Raw genomic sequence first — 21,862 nt, 5'->3', positions numbered from 1 at the left:
TGTCATGCTTGCTGAAAGCAGTTTCTTCTCTGCACCTTCCTTTCCTATCAGGAGAATAAATGAAAATGTCTGGTGATTGAGGGACATTTTACCTTCATGATTAAATGTGATCCATAAATAGTATCATAAATGCTCTACAACTTCTAACGGAACCAATTACAAGAACAATGTCCTCTTTCATGTCCAGAACTTTTACTAGTTCAGTTTAATACTTGTTTCAAAGATGCTAATCACATATTATCTGAAGCTCTGTCACTCACAGAGATATGAACAATCACTCTCTGTTTCTCTTTCTCTGTCCCTATATATTTACATCCATCAACACTCATTTAAGTAATAAGATAGACAGTACATTGACAGTATTTTGTTTTTGATAGTGTGACACATTTCACAAATTCCCAACTAGAACATTTCACACACTAGAACACAGAGAGCTGTGGAATGTGTTAAGATGACGTGTAGTCCAGTCAGTCACAGCCAGACAGATGGACAGGGTTGGGTAGGTTAAATGTAATCCATTACAAATTCCCTGTCTTAAATTGTAATCAGTGAAGTCACTTTTGGATTACTGTGAATATCTTGTTGACATTAATAATAATAATAATATCCATCCATCTTCTTCCGCTTATCCGGGGCCGGGTCGCGGGTGCAGCAGTCTAAGCAGGGATGCCCAGACTTCCCTCTCCCCAGACACTTCCTCTAGCTCTTCCGGGGGGACACCGAGGCGTTCCCAGGCCAGCCGGGAGACATAGTCCCTCCAGCGTGTCCTAGGTCTTCCCCGGGGTCTCCTCCCGGTGGGACGGGACCGGAACACCTTCCCAGGAAGGCGTTCCGGATACATCCGAAAAAGATGCCCAAGCCACCTCAGCTGACCCCTCTCGATGTGGAGGAGCAGCGGCTCTACTCTGAGCTCCTCCCGGGTGACCGAGCTTCTCACCCTATCTCTAAGGGATCGCCCAGCCACCCTGCGGAGAAAACTCATTTCGGCCGCCTGTATCCGGGATCTTGTCCTTTCGGTCATGACCCAAAGCTCATGACCATAGGTGAGAGTAGGAACGTAGATTGACTGGTAAATCGAGAGCTTCGCCTTGCGGCTCAGCTCTTTCTTCACCACGACAGACTGATACATCGACTGCATTACTGCAGAAGCTGCACCGATCTGTCTGTCAATCTCCCGTTCCATCCTTCCCTCACTCGTGAACAAGACCCCTAGATACTTAAACTCCTCCACTTGAGGCAGGCACTCTCCACCAACCTGAAGTGGGCAAGCCACCCTTTTCCGACTGAGGACCATGGCCTCGGATTTGGAGGTACTGATTTTCATCCCCACCGCTTCACACTCGGCTGCAAACCGTCCCAGTGCATGCTGAAGGTCCTGGTTAGAAGGGGCCAACACGACAACATCATCTGCAAAGAGCAGAGACGAAATCGTGTGGTCCCCAAACCTGACACCCTCCGGCCCCTGGCTGCGCCTAGAAATTCTGTCCATAAAAATTACAAACAGAACCGGTGACAAAGGGCAGCCCTGCCGGAGTCCAACATGCACTGGGAACAAGTCTGACTTACTGCCGGCAATGCGGACCAAGCTCCTGCTTCGGTTGTATAGGGACCTGAAAGCCCTTAGCAAAGGACCCAGGACCCCATATTCCCCAAGCACCCTCCACAAGGGACACAGTCGAATGCCTTCTCCAAATCCACAAAACACATGTGGATTGGTTGGGCAAACTCCCATGAACCCTCCAACACCCCGTAGAGGATATAGAGCTGGTCCAGTGTTCCACGGCCCGGACGAAAACCACACTGTTCCTCCTGAATCCGAGGTTCTACTATCGGCCGTATTCTCCTCTCCAGAACCCTGGCATAGACTTTCCCGGGGAGGCTGAGAAGTGTGATCCCCCTATAGTTGGAACACACCCTCCGGTCCCCCTTCTTAAAAAGAGGGACCACCACCCCGGTCTGCCATCCCAGAGGCACTGTCCCCGACCGCCACGCGATGTTGCACAGGCGTGTCAACCAAGACAGCCCCACAACATCCAGAGACTTGAGGTACTCAGGGCGGATCTCATCCACCCCCGGTGCCTTGCCACCGAGGAGTTTCTTGACCACCTCAGTGACTTCAGCCCGGGTGATGGACGAGTCCACCTCTGAGCCCTCATCCTCTGCTTCCTCAATGGAAGACATGTCAGCGGGATTGAGGAGATCCTCGAAGTACTCCTTCCACCGCCCGACGACATCCTCAGTTGAGGTCAACAGCTGCCCACCTCTACTGTAAACAGCGTTGGTAGGGCACTGTTTCCCTCTCCTGAGGCGCCGGATGGTTTGCCAGAATCTCTTCGAGGCCAGCCGATAGTCCTTCTCCATGGCCTCACCGAACTCCTCCCAGGCCCGAGTTTTTGCCTCCACAACCACCCGGGCTGCAGCCCGCTTGGCCTGTCGGTACCCGTCAGCTGCGTCAGGAGTCCCACAAGCCAACCAGGCCTGATAGGACTCCTTCAGCTTGACGGCATCCCTTACTTCCGGTGTCCACCACCGGGTTCGGGGATTGCCGCCTCGACAGGCACCGGAGACCTTACGGCCACAGCTCCGAGCGGCCGCTTCGACAATGGCGGTGGAGAACATGGTCCACTCGGACTCAATATCTCCAACCTCCCTCGGGATCCAGTCGAAGCTCTGCCGGAGGTGGGAGTTAAAGATCTCTCTGACAGGAGATTCGGCCAGACGTTCCCAGCAGACCCTTACAGTACGCTTGGGCCTGCCGAGTCTGTCCAGCTTCCTCCCCCACCATCGGATCCAACTCACCACCAGGTGGTGATCAGTTGACAGCTCCGCCCCTCTCTTCACCCGAGTGTCCAAGACATACGGCCGCAGGTCAGATGAGACGACAACAAAGTCGATCATCGACCTGCGGCCTAGGGTGTCCTGGTGCCACGTGCACTGATGGACACCCTTATGCTTGAACATGGTGTTCGTTATGGACAAACTGTGACTAGCACAGAAGTCCAATAACTGAACACCACTCGGGTTCAGATCAGGGGGGCCGTTCCTCCCAATCACGCCCCTCCAGGTGTCACTGTCGTTGCCCACGTGGGCGTTGAAGTCCCCCAGTAGAACAATAGAGTCCCCAGTCGGAGCACTTTCCAGCACCCCTCCCAGAGACTCCAAGAAGGTCGGGTACTCTGCACTGCCGTTCGGCCCGTAGGCACAAACAACAGTGAGAGACCTATCCCCGACCCGTAGGCACAGGGAAACGACCCTCTCGTTCACCGGGGTAAACTCCAACACATGGCGGCAGAGCTGGGGAGCTATAAGCAAACCCACACCAGCCCGCCGCCTCTCACCATGGGCAACTCCAGAGTGGTGAAGAGTCCATCCTCTCTCAAGGAGTGTGGTTCCAGAGCCCAAGCCGTGCGTAGAGGTGATCCCGACTCCCTCTAATCGGAACCTCTCAACCTCACGCACTAACTCAGGCTCCTTCCCCGCCAGCGAGGTGACATTCCACGTCCCTAGAGCCAGTTTCCGTGTCCAGAGATCGGGTTGTCTAGGCCCCTGCCTTCGACTGCCGCCCGATCCTCTTTGCACCGGCCCCTTATGGTCCCTCCTGTGGGTGGTGAGCCCACGGGAGGGCGGCCCCACGTCACCCGTTCGGGCTGAGCCCGGCCGGGCCCCATGGGGGAAGGCCCGGCCACCAGGCGCTCGCATTCGAGCCCCAACCCCGGGCCTGGCTCCGGGGTGGGGCCCCGGCTGCGCCATACCGGGCGACGTCACGGTACTCAAAATTGTATTCTTCATTAAGGGGTTTTGAACCGCTCTTAGTCTGACCCGTCGCCTAAGACCTGTTTGCCTTGGGAGACCCTACCAGGGGCATATAGCCCCAGACAACATAGCTCCTAGGGTCACTCGGGTACTCAAACCCCTCCACCACGTTAAGGTGGCAGTTCTTGGAATATATTGCATTTATTTGTAAAGTGCTTTTCATTATAGAGGAATCATCTCAAAGTGCATGAAAAAGAAAATGAGAATTATGAGATGTCGACTAGTTGTCTCACTGTTATTTGTAGATTGTTGACCTGTGACCTGAACTTGGAACGTAACTGCCAAAATGATGTGCATAAATGTAAACTGATCCATGCACACAACTTGATCTACAAAAGTACACTTGACAAATTCTAACACGAAAGTGTGGACTGACAAATCTGGTTGCATTAATACAAATGCTATTTTAGAAATATGAGTCCGGTAGTGTTTGTCAACTATGAATTTGTGAGTTGCATTAAACTCACAAATGCAATCATGGTTTACAGTCATGGATTTGCTGCTGTGTGTTTATGGATCACAGTTTACATGTGTGGATTGTATTGTATGCTGTGAATACAAACCTTTTGGCAGTATTCTATCTCCATACTTCCAGCTAATCATCTTTGTTACATTACAAAACAACACCAGCGTGACTCTCTTGACCATCTGCCCCCTACTGGACAGTTGGCATTACCACATTCAGCCATTTGAATTGATGCTTGTTTAAAAGGATGTCATGCTGTTCAGCAAGGACTTCTTCCTCCACTACCCAACCAGTGGTCCTCTGCCTGTCACATGACTACCCCTCCTCAAGCGGCGTAACCATTGCATCAGCCAGCTAACGTGGACATATAAGGCTGAGGGAGGAGTGTTTGACATGTTGCTATGTGCTAAACCTGCACGATGAGTGACTATTGCATTAGTTACCAGACCCAGTCTGTAGACTTTAGATTAGCAATAGAGCACTGTTCTATGGTGCATAATGGAATTAGATTCAGTTCCACAACATGATGTTAATGGTTTGTATTGTGATGTGCTGTTTTGTGGCCAACCTCTGCGTTTCAGAATCAGTGCCCGGCTTTTATACCTGATCATGGTTCTGAATGGTGCTCTACCTCCAGTGTGTGATCTAATGGGAGATGTGTTGATGGAGGAGTGATGTGTGTCTGTGTGTGGGCTGTCTGGCTTTAAAAGTGGAGGGACATTAGCATATCTGCCCTCGCTTCGGCTGCTGTTGAAACTGCAGAATTCCTGACTTATCTCATCACCGCCGCCCACACACACACACAGGCACAAACACACACACACAGGCAGAAACACACACAGGCAGGACTGTTGAAGTTAGACCCCACTGCCCAGCTCATTCTCTCATTCTGTCTGTCACTCTCACATGCTCCTCATGTTCCTCCCCTCTGGTCTGCCCCCACACAGAGATGACAACCCAGTGGAACCACTATCGTAGGGCATTACCCAGTGGAACCACTATCGTAGGGCATTACCCAGTGGAACCACTATCGTAGGGCATTACCCAGCGGAACCACTATCGTAGGGCATTACCCAGCGGAACCACTATCGTAGGGCATTACCCAGCTGAACCCCTACCGTAGGGCATTCCCCAGTTGAACCCCTACCGTAGGGCATTACCCAGTGGAACCACTATCGTAGGGTATTACCCAGTTGAACCCCTACCTTAGGGCATTACCCAGTGGAACCCCTACCGTAGGGCATTACCCAGTTGAACCCCTACCGTAGGGCATTACCCAGTTGAACCCCTACCGTAGGGCATTACCCAGTTGAACCCCTACCGTAGGACATTACCCAGTGCAACCACTACCGTAGGGCATTACCCAGTTGAACACCTACCGTAGGGCATTACCCAGTTGAACACCTACCGTAGGGCATTACCCAGTTGAACCACTACCGTAGGGCATTACCCAGTGGAACCACTACCGTAGGGCATTACCCAGTGGAACCACTACCGTAGGGCATTACCCAGTGGAACCACTACCGTAGGGCATTACCCAGTGGAACCCCCACCGTAGAGCTTTGTCAGGTGACATAGGTTGCTGTCTATGTAGTGCAGTTTTGGTTCAAAGAGTTTTAAATAAATGGAACCAATTTCATTCTATTGATTAAGAAGCAGTAGCAGTTCAACCAGGCCTGAGCTGGGTCATATCTAATGACCCTACTCTCTATTGTTTTAGCCCAGGCACATTAACTCTAATGAATAGACTAGTGGAACATCCATTTTCCTTGTTTCTACTGTTTTAGAATCATCATGTACCCAGCTAGTCAATTTGATTAACTGCAGTGTTCCATCCATTCATTTCTGTTAAGTGATTTCCGTCTGTGCCTGGGTAATGTTTGTCTTTCTCGTGCTGGTCGTAAAACCCCTTGCTAATGTTAATGGAGGTCCATGTGGGTTGAAGAGATCATGGACACAACTGAAGTGTAAGTTGGTTTTCTCCTCCCAGTCAAGGGAGTCGTGGTCGGCGCAGGGCTTTGCAGGAGTCTGTAAATAATGCATGTGTGCAGAGATGTCTGGGAGGCTGTCTCTAACCTACCAGGCACACTCCTACATCAACCCATCCACATTCCCAGTACTTCATTTTCCCATGGCTCAGCGGTGTGAACCAACACGAGGGTGAGTTAATATTCCTCCCCCCATCTACCCTTCAGAGAGCAGCCTATCTTCAGTACGAGGGCCCATGTCTTCCAGATCGACCCCACCACCAAGAAGAACTGGGTTCCCACTAGCAAACACGCCGTCACGGTCTCCTACTTCTATGACAGCACGCGTAACGTCTACCGCATCATCAGTCTGGATGGCTCCAAGGTGAGTCATGGACCAGCATCTTATAAAAGGACAGCAGGGATGTTAGGGGCGCACATGACTCCTCGGATAGGAGAGTACAGTGGACAGCAGGACGCTCCCTCAGGGTCAGCCCAGCCTGGACAATTGATCAGTGTCCATTATAGTTGGGTAGACACAGAACACATAACAGTAGATAGCAATGCAACAGCTTACTGTACTGTATTCTACTCTATTTTGCAGTACTCTTTTGTATTTTGCTGTGCTCTACCGTATTTTGCTGTGCTCTACTGTATTCCATGGTAGTCTGATGTATTATACAGTAGTCCGTTGTATTCTACGGTACTATGCAGTAGTCAGTTGTATTTTACAGTATTCTGCTCTACTCTACTGTACGCTTTTCTCCATACAATGATAGAACAAAAGATTGAAAAAAGTTGCAGTCTCATATAAAACACACATGCGTGTGATTGTGTATATGTGTGTGTTTCCATGACCAGCAGTAGCAACAGAGCCTGTGGTTGGTAGTGGTGTGTGGGCGTTTTGGCCTCTTCTGTTCTGTCCTAACTATGATTATTTTAGTCTTCAGAGGGGTGCAGAGGAGGAGAAGCTATTTTAGCACTGCAATGGTTATGTAAAGTTCACACACACACATACACGATCACATAAAAAACATACCGAGTGCTTCACCGCTGTCTTCACTGAGCATGTAACCATTGGTGCTGTGGAGCTAGCAAGCTAACGAGTGGGTAGAGGTATTGTCACTGGGCTGTGTTCAGCTGGAAAAGTAATGACATAGACACACACACACACACACACACACAACTTTACACACAGGGACACTAAATGGCCTGAAAGGCCCGCAATGCTACAGACGGGCTTCAGGTCTCCGAGGCATTGGTACCAGCAGTGTGCCTCACCAACCTCCTTCTCTCCCTCAAACCACAACACCTTTCTCAGCCAGTCTCACTCTGTAGTTGGTGCCCTGAGAGTCCATCAGCCTCACTGAGGTTCCTCTTTACCCATCAGCAGGGAGAGACAGTGGCTTCTGGTGAGTATTCAGACCCCTTGACTTTCTCCACATTTTGTTGTGTTATAGATGTAGTTTATTACATTTATTTTTTCCATCAATCTACATGCAATACCCCATAATGACGAATCGAAAACAGATTTTTATGCATTTGCCGATGTATTAAAAATGAAAAAATGAAATGTCAGATGTACATAAGTGTTCAGGCCCTTTGCCATGACACCCCAAAATTCCTCTTTACTTTGGTCATCCTTGAGATGCATTCAGAAATTGATTGAGGACTACCTGTGGCAAATTGATTACTCATGATTTAGAAAGGCTCACACCTGGAAATATAAGGTCCCACACTTCACAGTACATGTCAGAGTCAAAACCAGCCCTTAAAGTCTAACAAACTCTTTGTAGACCTCTGACATTGAACTCTGTCGAAGGCATTAAAAATGTAAAATAAAGCATTAAAAGTCTCCAGGAGAAACAGTGGGCTCTATCAATATGAAACAGACAACGTTTGGAACCACCCAGACTCTTCTTGGAGCTGGCTGTACCAGGTTACTAGGCAAGATGGACTTTAGTCAAACACGTGACCAAGAATGCAATGGCCACTCTATCAGAGCTTGAAGGTTTCTCTGCAGAGATGTGAGAACTTGCCAGGACAACCATCTCTGCAGCCCTCCATCAATCAGGCCTTTATACTGTAGTGGCTAGACAGAAGCCACTCCTAAGTAAAAGGCAGATCACATGCTGCCTTCCCAAACAACACTTAAAGCACTCTGAGAGCATGAGGTTAAAGATTATTCAGTCTGATTAAACCAAAATTGAACTATTTCAAAAAACCTAGCACTACATCTGGTGAAGATAAGGTTCCATTCAACACCTGGCTAATAACATACCTACAGTGGAGCATGGTGGTAAGAACGACATGCTATGGGAACAAAGTACAGAGAGGTCCATTAAGAGGGGTGAAGATTAATTTTTCAGCATGACAATAACCCAAAGCACACACCCAAGACAAGACTGTAAATGTAATTGAGTGGCCCAGCCAAAGCCTGGACTTGAACCTCATTGGGAGACCTGAAGATTGCAGTTCACAAATCCTCCCCATTCAATCTGACAGAGTTTGAGATGATTTGGGAGGAAACATGAGAGAAACTGCCCAAATTCAGGAGTGCCAAGGTGGTAGAGGGATACCCAAGAAAACTCAAAGATGTGATCGCTGCCAAAAGTGCTTTTACCAAGAACTGAATGTAGAGTCTGAATACTTATGTACATGATGTATTCCAGTTATTCAATTTCAATAATTTGGCACATTTTGTTATTTTGTTGCTTTGTCATTATTGGATATAGTGTGTTAATAAATGTAATAAATTATAAATGTAGTCATAACACAACAAAATGTGAAGAAAGTGAAGGTGTCTGAATACTTTCCGAAGTCACTGTAGCTCGCTCACACACTTTCCATCTGACGTTAACATAGACAGGCAATGGTCCAGGATACAACAGGCGTAGTAGCCCACTCACATTTTAGACAAATAGGCTTTTACATAAAATTTGTGATGTAACCTCTCTCTCCTTCCCCAGGCAATTATCAACAGCACCATCACCCCCAACATGACCTTCACCAAGACCTCCCAGAAGTTTGGCCAGTGGGCCGACAGCCGAGCAAACACTGTCTATGGCCTGGGCTTCTCTTCAGAGAACCATCTGCTTAAGGTACACACACACACACACACACACACACATTAGTTTTAGTTTTGTTTTCTGGACAAACAATTGATTAGAATTAAAATGTTACTATTTTCCATAATTCCTAACCCTAAGCCTAATCTTAACGCAAGAAAACTTACCATTACCTTATCCTAAACGTACCTTGACCCTGAGCTTAATCCCAAAATGAATCCTAATATATAAAACCTAAACGAAATGTTTAACCTTATCATAACCGTACCTTGACCCTGAGCTAAATCACAAAATGTATCCTAACATATAACACCTAAACTAAATTTTTAACCTAACCTTACATTTTATTCCAAACCAAACGTTTCTAATCCCTTTGCCAGATTTTCCTTTCTTTACTTGTACCTACTTTCAGTCATACACTTGATCACATATACACTGGTTTATCCATTGAAGTCTGTGTCTGCGGTTCTTCCTCAGTTTGCAGAGAAGTTTGCGGAGTTTAAAGAGGCAGCCCGGTTAGCCAAGGAGAAATCCCAAGAGAAGATGGAACTCACCAGTACCCCGTCTCAGGTAGTACCAACAACAGAACCTCCTAATCTTCTAACCTCACATAGGATACTAGACCTTATTTAATTGTCAAAACATCAAGTGTTTTTGAGTAACCCACCACTAACATGACATTTTTACTCAAAACATCAGAGGGAATGGACCCAAGGAGATTTAGGTATCACAGGAAGTGATTAGAAACAATATTCTGGAAAAATGTTAAGTTCCTTGGATGAGACATTCAGGTGATTGTTATTGGGATTGTCCTTGGGCAATCCTTCCAAGGCAAGACTGTCAACTCCCGACCTGGCCACCTAACTGTCCCTAGCTTTTAATTGGCTTATTCAACCCGTCTCTTCTCCCCTGCAACTCTTCCCCAGGTCGCTGCAGTAAAAAAGAATGTGCTCTCAGTACCTCCCAAAGTTCCTCCCAAAGTACCTCTCAGAGTACCTGTAAAAAAGAAGGTAAAATGGAAGCAAAATCATTGTCAACCGACCCCAGTCTCTGATTACCCCCTGCTTCACCTCCTTCCCCGGTCCAGCCATGACTTCCCCGTTCCGGCCATGACTTCCCCGTTCCGGCCATGACTTCCCCGTTCCGGCCATGACGACTTCCCCGGTCCGGCCATGACGACTTCCCCGGTCCGGCCATGACGACTTCCCCGGTCCGGCCATGACAACTTCCCCGGTCCGGCCATGACGACTTCCCCGGTCCGGCCATGACGACTTCCCCGTTCCGGCCATGACTTCCCCGTTCCGGCCATGACGACTTCCCCGGTCCGGCCATGACGACTTCCCCGGTCCGGCCATGACGACTTCCCCGGTCCGGCCATGACGACTTCCCCGTTCCGGCCATGACGACTTCCCCGGTCCGGCCATGACGACTTCCCCGGTCCGGCCATGACTACCCCAGCTACCATCCAACTACCCCAGTCTAGCCGTGACTACCCCAGCTACCATCCAACTACCCCAGTCTAGCCGTGATTACCCCAGTCTAGCCGTGATTACCCCAGTCTAGCCTTGACTACCCCAGCTACCATCCAACTACCCCAGTCTAGCCGTGACTACCCCAGCTACCATCCAACTACCCCAGTCTAGCCATGACTACCCCAGCTACCATCCAACTACCCCAGGCTAACCCTCAGCTCACCCCTTCAGGAGTCTCCCCAGAATGTTGTCATGGCTGGGTATTTAAAAAATTTACAGAAATCAGGCATTTCTAGTCCTCTATACTCTTTGTGCAGTAAATATTAAACTGAAGTGAACCAGGTGTCGAACTGTACTGGTCCACTCTTTGGGGAGAACCCTGCCGTCCGTTCTCGATTAACAGCCCCTGTCTTTCTGTTTCCCATCCTAATATTAGATTTAACACCCAGATTAATTAACTACTTGTAAGTCTCAGATATATTCCTAAATCTCCCAGTGTCAGATAAGTACTACATGTCCCTCCAAAGTGATTTTTTCCCCCCCAAAGTGGAACATCACTTTGTTGTAATGTGTAAATTATTGTGCAGTTACATCCACATTGTGCCAGTTGTTTTTCGTTTTTTGTCAGTTTGTTTGTTGTTTCTCTTTCTATAACCTCATTTTTTACGCCATGCCAGGAGTCGGCCACCGGTGACCTACAGTCACCTTTGACCCCGGAGAGCATCAACGGTACTGATGACGAGAGGGGCACCACCCCCGAAACACCACAGCACCCCCCCGAACCCCATGCAGAGCCGTCCCAGAACCAGCTGCCCTTCTCCCACAGGTAAGAACCAGGGGATAAGCGATTTTCATTTCAGTAAGTAATCTAACTAGTGAGTAAAACTGTCTCTTAACTAGTAGTTTATGGCTCTCCTGTGTTCATCTTGATAATGGAGGGATTTAGCAGTCCACTGGGAGCTCCTGTTAGAGGGCTGATTTAAAATGAAATTGGCACAGCAGCACAGTGTGTCTATGTGTATGTCTGTGTGTGTCTGCCTGTCTGTGTGTCTGCCTGTCTGTGTGTCTGCCTGTCTGTGTGTCTGCCTGTCTGTGTATCTGCCTGTCTGTGTATCTGCCTGTCTGTGTATCTGCCTGTCTGCCTGTCTGTCTGTGGCTGTGTGTCTGCCTGTCTGTGTGTCTGCCTGTCTGTGTGTCTGCCTGTCTGTGTGTCTGCCTGTCGGTCTGTGGCTGTGTGTCTGCCTGTCTGTGTGTCTGCCTGTCTGTGTGTCTGCCTGTCTGCCTGTCTGTCTGTGGCTGTGTGTCTGTATGTCTGTGTGTGTCTGCCTGTCTGTGTGTCTGTCTGTCTGTGTGTTTCTGTGTGTCTGTCTGTCTGTGGCTGTGTGTCTGTCTGTCAGTGTGTGTGTGTGTGTGTGTGTATGTTTGTGTGTGTCCCCGGGATGACACTGCATGTGTCAATTCATCCATCTCTTATTCATGTCATCTTGCAGCCTTTGGGCAGCAGTGAGACATTACATTAGAACACTACGCATGGCTCCGATTAATTTTTAATTACAAAATGAATAGAAATGCATTTGCCCCCTTCCCCCAACTTCATGATCACTGTACTTGGTTTTCTCATGTCTACTGCCTGGACTGGCATCTCATATACACCCCACCATAGTGGACATGGAGACCCTGAGTTACTTTTTGTAACAACGATCTGGAGATTTTCCACCTAGCCTCTCAAGCATCAGAAGTCAAGCAGAGTCTGTACTCTTATGGGAAGCAACACTTTTTCTAAATGTAAAAGCTGTCGTTATAGGTAACTGCTAATATATTTTCTAATATATTACACTCTTAGAACAGGACCATTCCTATCCAAGATCGAACTATCCAACTTATTCATGGATTAAATATTAATATTGTTTGATGGGAATTCCACTGAACCTGTTGAATGATTCAGGAGATCCTTAATAGGTATAATGATCATGTCTGTTTCACAATGGACTTTAATTACTGTAATGTTAGCTTTCTGTAATTACACTGAGCTGCAAATAAGACTATCTACAGTACACACGACGCCCAGAGATCGAAACAAGCTTTTAAAAAGTGAACATAGCAACATCTTTATGGACAGATTCCAGGTAAGTTCATCCTGAATAGTCTCTAATATCGGTTCATCGTGGATACTAGCCGTTGTAGTTTGAAACCCTGCAATATGCAAAAAGGACTGGCTGGAGGATACTATGTATTGTGGAATACATACAAATGCCTAGTCTCTTGGAGACATGTAGCAATGCGTCGTTCTCCCATTGCTGAAGGTTACATCCTGTAGCACCAAAAGACACTTATCAGCCCTATAGTTTACCTATTGTAGAGAAAAAATGTCACGGAAGGTAATTCAATAATCTAAAATGTCTGTCAAGTAAGACAGGCTAGTTAGATATAATTTTTCACCTCTGAACATGTATTAGTGAATTGCTGTTTCTACAACATATTCAAACAACAGCATTGTTGTTTTTATAAACACCTCAGTAAGAGCCTGACAGAATATCCGAGATGGTGTCCTGAAGACTACAAAAAGCAGTCTTGGTCTTGTAATTTTGTAAATACATTGGGTCTGGATTTTGTGCATACATTAAATGTGTGTGTTTCTGTCTTTCTGTCTCCAGTTCGTCCAGTATTAACAAGCACTGGGAGGCTGAACTAGCAGCCCTGAAGGGCAACAATGCCAAGCTAACAGCGGCTCTGCTGGAGTCCACAGCCAATGTCAAACAGTGGAAACAACAACTGGCTGCTTACCAGGAGGAGGCTGAGAGACTACACAAAAGGGTAAGACTGACTTGATAAAGGGATATATTTTGAGAGACTACACAAACGGGTAAGACTGACTTGATAAAGGGATATATTTTGAGAGACTACACAAACGGGTAAGACTGACTTTATGAAGGGATATATATGGAGAGCGAGACTACACAAACGGGTAAGACTGACTTTATGAAGGGATATATATAGAGAGAGAGAGACCACACAAACGGGTGAGACTGACTTTATAAAGGGCTGTATATAGAGAGACTACACAAACGGGTGAGGCTGACTTTATAAAGGGCTGTATATAGAGAGACTACACAAACGGGTGAGGCTGACTTTATAAAGGGCTGTATACTGTATAGACGGACTACACTAATGGGTAAGACTGACCTTATAAAAGAGCCTGAGAAAACCCGAAATCTGGAGCCCTTAAATGAAATGAAAGAGTACATCCAAATGCTAGAGAGTTTTTGTAAATATTTAAAAAGAGAGCTGAGCAAAGGAGAATCACCATGTCAGAAATGTAGGTTTTACCAACTTCATTACAGTTAACAACATACAAAACATTCAGACCCCTTTACTTTCTTCTACATTTTATGTTACAGCCTCATTCTAAAATGGATTTAGTAGATGTTTTGTCCTCATCATTATACATGATATTATATCACACAGACTTAAGTCGGACCCTTTCACTCAGTACTTGAAGCACTTTTAGCAGCAATTACAGCTTTGAGTGTTCTTGGGTACGATGCTACAAGTTTGGCACAGCTGTATTTAGGGAGTTTCTCCCATTCTTCTCTGCAGATCCTCTCTAGCTCTGTTAGGTTGGTTTGGGAATGTCACTGCATGGACGTTTTCAGGTTCCTCCAGAGATGTTCGATCCAGTTGAGGTCTGGCCTTTGGTTGGGCCATTCAGTGAAATTCACAGTCTTGTCCCGAAGCCACTCGTGCGTTGCCTTGGCTGTGTTCTTACGCTGTTGTCGCCTTGGAAGGTGAACCTTCACCTCAACTGTTGGACCATAGACGGGTGTGTGCCGTTCCAAATCATGTCCAATCAATTGCATTGACCACAGGTGGACTCCAAATTTGTAGAAACATCTCAAGAATGATCAATGGAAACAGGATGCACCTGAGCTCCATTTCAAGTGTTACAGCAAATTTTATCAATTCTTATAAATGTAAATGTAATATTTCTGTTTTCACCTTTTTTTCATACATTACAAAATATTTACCAAAACCTGTTTTTACCTTGTCATTATGGGGTATTGTGTTGATGACTGAAAAAAATTAATTTAACTAATCTGAATAAGGCTGTAATGTAACAAATGTGAAAAGGCGAAGGGGTCTGAATACTTTCCAAATGCACAGTATATAACAAATTGACCGTCATCAGTACTGACAAAAATACTGCACTTAACCTAAGTTCATCACTTTAAGATTAGTGCAACTTTTGACAAGGACCTTCACCTTTGAGAGTTACTTAATGGCATATACAGTATCACCGCAGAGCTTTTAAGAAGAACTGGGCCCAGCTGCACATTTTTCTTAGCATGCCGGTCTGTGGCTTTGAGCGCACCTTAATCTAAAGCTCATTAAAAACGATTTGCGCTATACCATGAGCCAAGACAGACTTAACAGTTTGGCAATGCTCTCTCTTAAAAAATCACCTTGCCAGAAAACTGGACTTTAAGAAAATAATCTGTAACTTTGCTATAAAGAACCTTCAATGCTTTGTCTTTAGGTCTGGACAATTGAGCAGATTGCAGCTCTATTGCCGCTGATATTGCCCTCTGTGGTAGAGCTAAAGGATTGTTTTTTTTTTTTATGGGGCATAGTTTTTCATGCCTGAGTGCAAGGAAATGGCTAGCACAATTGTGTGCAGCATTGTGTGATGAAAAGGTGGTTGATGAATGGTTAAATTTAATAAATCAGGGTTCCCACTGGTCATGGAATTTCTGGAATATGATGGGATTTCAAAAAGTATATTTCAGGCATGGAAAGTCAGGGGATTAAATAATTTTTTAGTCCAAGTCATAGAATATCAGGGAATTATGTAGCATGTTTAAATTTTTGTTGCCGTTTATCAAAATGTATTTTCCATACAGTATTCTTCTTTATCAGGTTATTTCACGCATTTAAATGTTATTTAATGCAAGTTAAATGTAAAGTTTGTAAAACTACTATCTATCTATCAAATATGAGAGTGGGAGCACTTCGCAGCCTCTTAAGTCCTGTACATTTCCTCAAACCACTCCTGAACCATTTTTGCTTGGTGGCAGGGCGCATTATCCTGCTGAAAGAGGCCAATGCCATCAGGGAATACCGTTGCCATAAAAGGGTGAACATGGTCTGCAACAATGCTTAGGTAGGTGGTACATGTCAAAGTAACATCCACGTGAACGGCAGGACCCAAGGGTCCCAGCAGAACATCGCCCAAACATTCTTCCCCTAGTGCATCCTGGTGCCATGTGTTCTCCAGGTAAGTGACACACATGGCCATCCACGTGATGTAAAAATAAAAGTGATTAATCAGACCAGGCCACCTTCTTCCATTGCTTCATGGTCCAGTTCTGATGCTCACGTGGCCATTGCAGGCACATATGCAACAAACTGCGACCCACAATGTGTCCTGACAATTTTTATCAGTACCAACATTAACTCTTTTAGCAATTTGAGCTACAGCATTCGCTGGCTATCAGTACAGATCATCTGTTGGATCGGACCGCACAGGCCAGCCTTTGCTCCCCACGTGCATCAATGAGCTTTGGCTGACCCTGTGGCCGGTTTACCGCTTTTCATTCCTTGGACCACTTTTGATAGGTACTGACCCCTGCAGACCAGGAACACCCACAAGGGCTGCTGTTTTGGAGCTGCTCTGACCCAGTCATCTAGCCATCACAATGTGGCCCTTGTCAAAGTCGCTCATATCCTTACACCTCCCATTTTTCCTGCTTCTTACACATCAACTTTGAGGAAAGAATGTGCACTTGCTGCCTAATAGATCCCACCCACTGACAGGTGCCATGATAACGAGATTATCAGTGTTATTCACTTCACCTGTCAGTTGTCAGTAATGTTATGGCTGATCAATGTTTAAGCAGTGAAAACTTTTGTACCTAGTAAATTAAGCTTGCAAACTGATAGGCTGGTTTTTGTCTGCTCAGTGCTCTGCACATAGGCTGCTTGTTTTTCCATTCATTATAGGTCATGGAAATTCAGCTTTTTGTCAGTGAAAGTCAGGGAAAAGTCATGGAATTTGACTATTGACTTAGAATGGGATCCCCAATAAATGTACAGATTTTGTGAAATAGTCATTATGGTAATGTTTGTGCACTGTTTTAGATGGTGAAAAGCTGCTGTCTGTCGGATAAAATATATATGGTTTAGGTGTATATAGAAAACAATATTCTGCACAACTGATATAAACCAAATAAGATGTCTATAGTGGATGAACAAAGAATGCTCTTCAAATTAAAGACATAAAAAATCAGGAACAAAACGAGAATAGTTCCTCTCTCATCTGCAGAAGACTTTACCAGTAGAACTAAAGAGGCTGCACTGCACAATGCTACTAGTTAGCCAAAGAAAAACAGATGGGCAAATGCATAAACATATCAAACAGCCTGCAGAGTTCTAACAACAAAGTTACTGTGGACAGATGAGGCAAAGATTAACATGAGCATTCTATCAACTTGATGGAAAAAGGAATTGCCCAAGATCCACCGCAAACCACCTCATCTGATGAAACACGGGGTGTGGCTGTTATGGCTTGGGCATATGTAGCTGCTACCGCAATTAGCTTACTTGTTTTCATTGATGATGGTATTGCTGATGTTTGAAGACTAGCAGAAATAACGTGTCTGGCAAGTAAATGCAAATACCTCCAGACTTACTGGACGGTGGTTCAACATACAACAAGACAACATTCCCAAACATATAGCATGACAACATTCCCAAACATACAGCAAGACAACATTCCCAATCGTACAACGAGAAAATTCCCCAAAGTACAGCAAGACAACATTCCCAAACGTACAGCAAGACAACATTCCCAAACGTACAGCAAGACAACATTCCCAAACGTACAGCAAGACAACATTCCCAAACGTACAGCAAGATAATATTCCCAAACGTACAGCAAGATAATATTCCCAAACGTACAGCAAGACAACATTCCCAAACGTACAGCAAGACAGCATTCCCAAACATATGTACACTGTTATACAAGTCATACACTCTCTACTTTACATTGTAGCAAAGTGTCATTTCTTTAGTGTTGTCACATGAAAAGATATACTCAAATATTTACAAAAATGTGAGGGGTGTACTCACTTTTGTGAGATACTGGACATCACTGCTTAAAACAAGTACATTCCATCGAGAGCAAATCCTTTAACAAATGTTTAAAATAATGTATTGTAGCCAAACTGATTTCTGTACATGATTCCACTGGCTTGGTGATTATAAGATGAATGTGGATTTTCCTATTACAGTAGCAGCAAATGGAATGCGTAGTGTAAATATTGTGAATGGGTACAATAATTATTGTTTTTATATTTTAAGAGATGTAAGGTAAAAAGTTAATTTATTTAACAATTACTGCAATATTCTCTTGGCCATCCAAACTTCTGTTACAGTACATGGTGATCAGTGTCATCAAGCCATCTCCAATAATACATGTTAGGGGCATAAAGGGCACTGTGATAAATTGTATGTAATGGTTTTAAAGTGGAGGCTGCTATGTGCATAGATTAGATTGTCTAATTGATAAAACATTTTGCCTGGATAACTTGTTTTTGATATTGAAATGGAAAACAGTGCTTCTTTCTATACAACATTTCCGATACTAAAAGCTGTTAAAACAATATCAGTGGAAAATGTTTCAAGGTATGTAACTGTTTGAACCATTACAGTATGTACCAAAATACCTCAAAAAATATAGGCTTTTATATGCTTTATAGAAAAAAGAGACCAAGACTTTGCTGAAAAGCAATGGGCCAGATTCAAACCCATGTGAAATGAATACAGTGTCTGAACCACCCTAGGCCACCATTTACCATACTATAACGTCAACAGGAACAGTCACCAAGCTGTTTTAGCAAACCCACAAGTGTGACCCAGCCCCCAATGGCCTAATGGGTGGGCCACCCCGTAATAGAGAGAATACAAAACGGCAATATAAGTAATGTGCATGATAAACAGGTAAGAGACACTTCCCAACTGAACAGCTAAGACAGAACGAGATTTGACAAAGACACAATGATCACCCACAGTGCTTGTGTCCACAGGTGACAGAGCTTGAGTGTGTGAGCGGTCAGACAACGGTGATCAAATCCCAGAAGACCGAGCTCAACCACACCATAGAGGAACTGGAGCTGGCCTTAAAGGGCAAGGAGGAGGTAAGGAGGGGGTTTGTGTGTGCTTGAGTGCACATGTAATGTATTTCTGTGCGGAAGAAAGCTCTGTGAACGTATTTTTCCTCCTGGCAGGAACTGGAGAGGCTGAAGGAGGAAGTAGAGAGTGCCAATGAGTTCCAGACTCAAAAGGAATCGCTAACACAGAAACTACAGGTTAGTTTTTATGAACAGCACTACTGTATCTTACTGTGCCGTATTGCCCTGCAAACCGCATAAGGCATCAGACTATTTTTACAGCTGTGGGTGTGCGTTTGTAGTTATGAGTGGGCGTAGCGATGTTTGTGTTGGTTTGTGCGTGTGTGTATTTAACTCTTTGTTTGAGTATTTGTGTGTGCTTGCATTTCTGTATATGCATGAGTCTAGCCGGCACTCCTCAACACCCCCTCTTCCCCGACCCGCAGGAAACTGAGGAGAGGAACCAGACCTTGGAGGCTCAACTGGGGGAGTTGGAGCAGCGTCTGGAGGGCAGTCAGCTGGAGAGAGAGGCCTTCAGGAAGAGTTTGCGCTCCCTGCTGGAGCTTCTCGATGGAAAGATCTTTGAGCTAACAGAGCTCAGAGACAGCCTGGCCAGACTCATTGAGGGCAGCAGCTAGAGACGAGAAAAGTGCTACAACGTTGCCCCCTAGTGAAGCAACATCATCACCACCGTCATTACGACACAGTGACAGGAGAATGAATGCTAGTCAGTACACAGGGGCACAGTATACAAATATTCACACTGTTATTAGTACACACAGTCATTCTGCACTCTGCTGTTAACATGTACATTAATGGTGAATAGTTAGAATTGCTTGCTTGAATTCCCTCTTTTTGGTTCATGTTTACTAAACATGCACATTGCTGGTACATCTGTACTGTAAACATAAAAACACACATTTATGTGCGCTCAAGCACTCCACACACACGCACACTTCACAGAGGTCCTGTCAAGGCCATGCTTGGCCAGCGCCTTTCATCTTCTCTCTCCCGGTGGAATGGTCTTTGCTCTCTGACTACAGGTTACAGAATACAAACTGCTGAAATGTGTATTTTCTCTAGCTTTTTTTGCCAAGTCTGGCTAGCATTTCATAGACCAAGACATTGAATAGGCTGGGTTGTTTTGATTTGGGGTTTTCTACCGTCATAGAAAAGGGAAGCCCTAATTTTCTACGTTTATTTGGTGCAAGTTCAGTTATGTCATCCAGAGTCGGTGGTGAGTGTTTTGTTTGTGTTTACTCTTCGCTTTTGTCTGCCACGCATTCAGGTCTGTTTTCTAACTACTCTACATCTACCGGTATATTAATATATTATTACTACAGTACTATTATTGCTCGGGTTACTATGGAGATATAATTGTCAGCCAAATGGGGAGTGGGATCGGCTGTGGTCATGGAGATGTAGATAGTCTGACTCAGTGGTCTCCACAGCGTATCACTGGACTCTACAGCCGTTTGTTTTGAGGCCCCACCTGACGCTGGACTAGGGCTAAGTGTCTGGGGTCAGACAGATGACTTCCCCGTGACCTTGTTATTTAACACTCCCAGTGATCTCTCTCATTACAAGAGGTCAGCCAAGAATGAGGACAGATCTGGGAACAACTTCTATACTAAATGAGCAATACAAAAAGGGAGTGTCAAGAAGAAAAAGAAACATGTTCAATCTCACTTTCAGGTATTTTCCTCCTCTTCTGGGGAAATATAAGGAGAGACAAGGTGGAAACAACACCCCCCCAAGGCCAGAAGCTGGGGTTTGGGTCAGCAGTGACTATAAAACAGTCTTTCCTTTCTATAAACTTTTTTTATTACAAATACTAATATATCAAATTTATAGTGCACTTGTGAAAATGGAATTGTATGTTTGGGTGAATCCAAAATTGAATTTTTTAATTTTCCCTCCACTTGTTTTAGTTGCGACTTGAAGTGCAATGATCGATTGGTTCCTTTGTTTTCCCTTAATTTATTACTCCAGCTATATTATAATCACAGAATATGACAATTGTATGAAACAAATGTTTTGTTTGAACCTGAAATTCTTTTCACTTTTTCTTTTTTTAATGTCTGGTATGTGGGTATCAAGGTTGTTTGTTTTATTAGCTGAGAAAAAAGATTGGCAATATTTTTGAACTATTTAAAAAGGAAACAGATTTATAGACACTTGAGCGCAGCAGGCGAGATTTGCAGAGAGACTTTCTTTCCTTTTGCCAAATATGTTTCCTGTACAGAATATACATTTTGCTGACGTTGCCTTTGATACAAAGATGCATCAACGGTAGCTAACTACGGTACTTGTGTGGGGTTTATTATTGCCAAAAATCTGTGATAATATATAAAAATAAATTAAACTACATGTATACCTGAAGAACACTATTTAAGGGCTTGTTGCTGGCTCTGGTATCTTTGGGAGACTTGAAGGGGGTTTCTGGGTTGTTGGCTTTATCATAGTGTCTGTATTCCCTGCTACAGGTTGAAAGGGAAAAATGTTTGAGTAATAATTCTAAATGTTCATTATACTACACAATTAAACACAATTGTAACTCAGTTTATAGTAAAAAAAATAATAATAATACTTGAGAAAACAAAGGTTGTCATTTTCCCTATTATTCGCAGAAATCTGATCTGGGTGTTGTTCTTGATTTGTCTCTGGTTGCTTGATCTGTACTTTTGTCTTTGTAGTTTATTTCCCATCCAGTCCTGATGCTTGCATAACATCAAATCCACCTACTGTCTACACGGGTAGTCTGGCTATATATTAATGAATTACTATTTGCAGTTGACCTCAACTATGGGTTTGCATTAGACTTGCTAAACCCAATAAAAGGGTGCCTGGTTTGGCCAAAGGCTGAGTTCTAATGGTTCTTTAATGCAGAGATAGAAAGTAAAAAGAAACA

General features: G+C 44.9%; 1 protein-coding gene across 2 annotated transcripts in view; it reads left to right on the top strand.

Moving 5' to 3' along the window:
• The window catches only part of LOC105015177 (homer scaffold protein 1), a 33,740-nt gene extending 12,184 nt beyond the window's left edge, over positions 1 to 21,556 (top strand). For both annotated transcript variants that reach the window (XM_010878117.5, XM_020053294.3), the window contains 8 exons: positions 6,475 to 6,631; positions 9,216 to 9,347; positions 9,792 to 9,884; positions 11,464 to 11,612; positions 13,441 to 13,600; positions 18,868 to 18,978; positions 19,069 to 19,149; positions 19,398 to 21,556. In XM_010878117.5, the coding sequence (XP_010876419.1) occupies positions 6,475 to 6,631; positions 9,216 to 9,347; positions 9,792 to 9,884; positions 11,464 to 11,612; positions 13,441 to 13,600; positions 18,868 to 18,978; positions 19,069 to 19,149; positions 19,398 to 19,589 (1,075 nt within the window). In that variant the 3' untranslated portion in view covers positions 19,590 to 21,556. The remainder of the gene's footprint in view (positions 1 to 6,474; positions 6,632 to 9,215; positions 9,348 to 9,791; positions 9,885 to 11,463; positions 11,613 to 13,440; positions 13,601 to 18,867; positions 18,979 to 19,068; positions 19,150 to 19,397) is intronic.
• Positions 21,557 to 21,862: the final 306 nt, after the last annotated feature.

The sequence above is a fragment of the Esox lucius genome, chromosome 14 (genome assembly GCF_011004845.1).
Source record: "Esox lucius isolate fEsoLuc1 chromosome 14, fEsoLuc1.pri, whole genome shotgun sequence".
NCBI lineage: Eukaryota > Metazoa > Chordata > Actinopteri > Esociformes > Esocidae > Esox > Esox lucius.
This window is presented reverse-complemented; position numbering and strand designations above follow the sequence as displayed.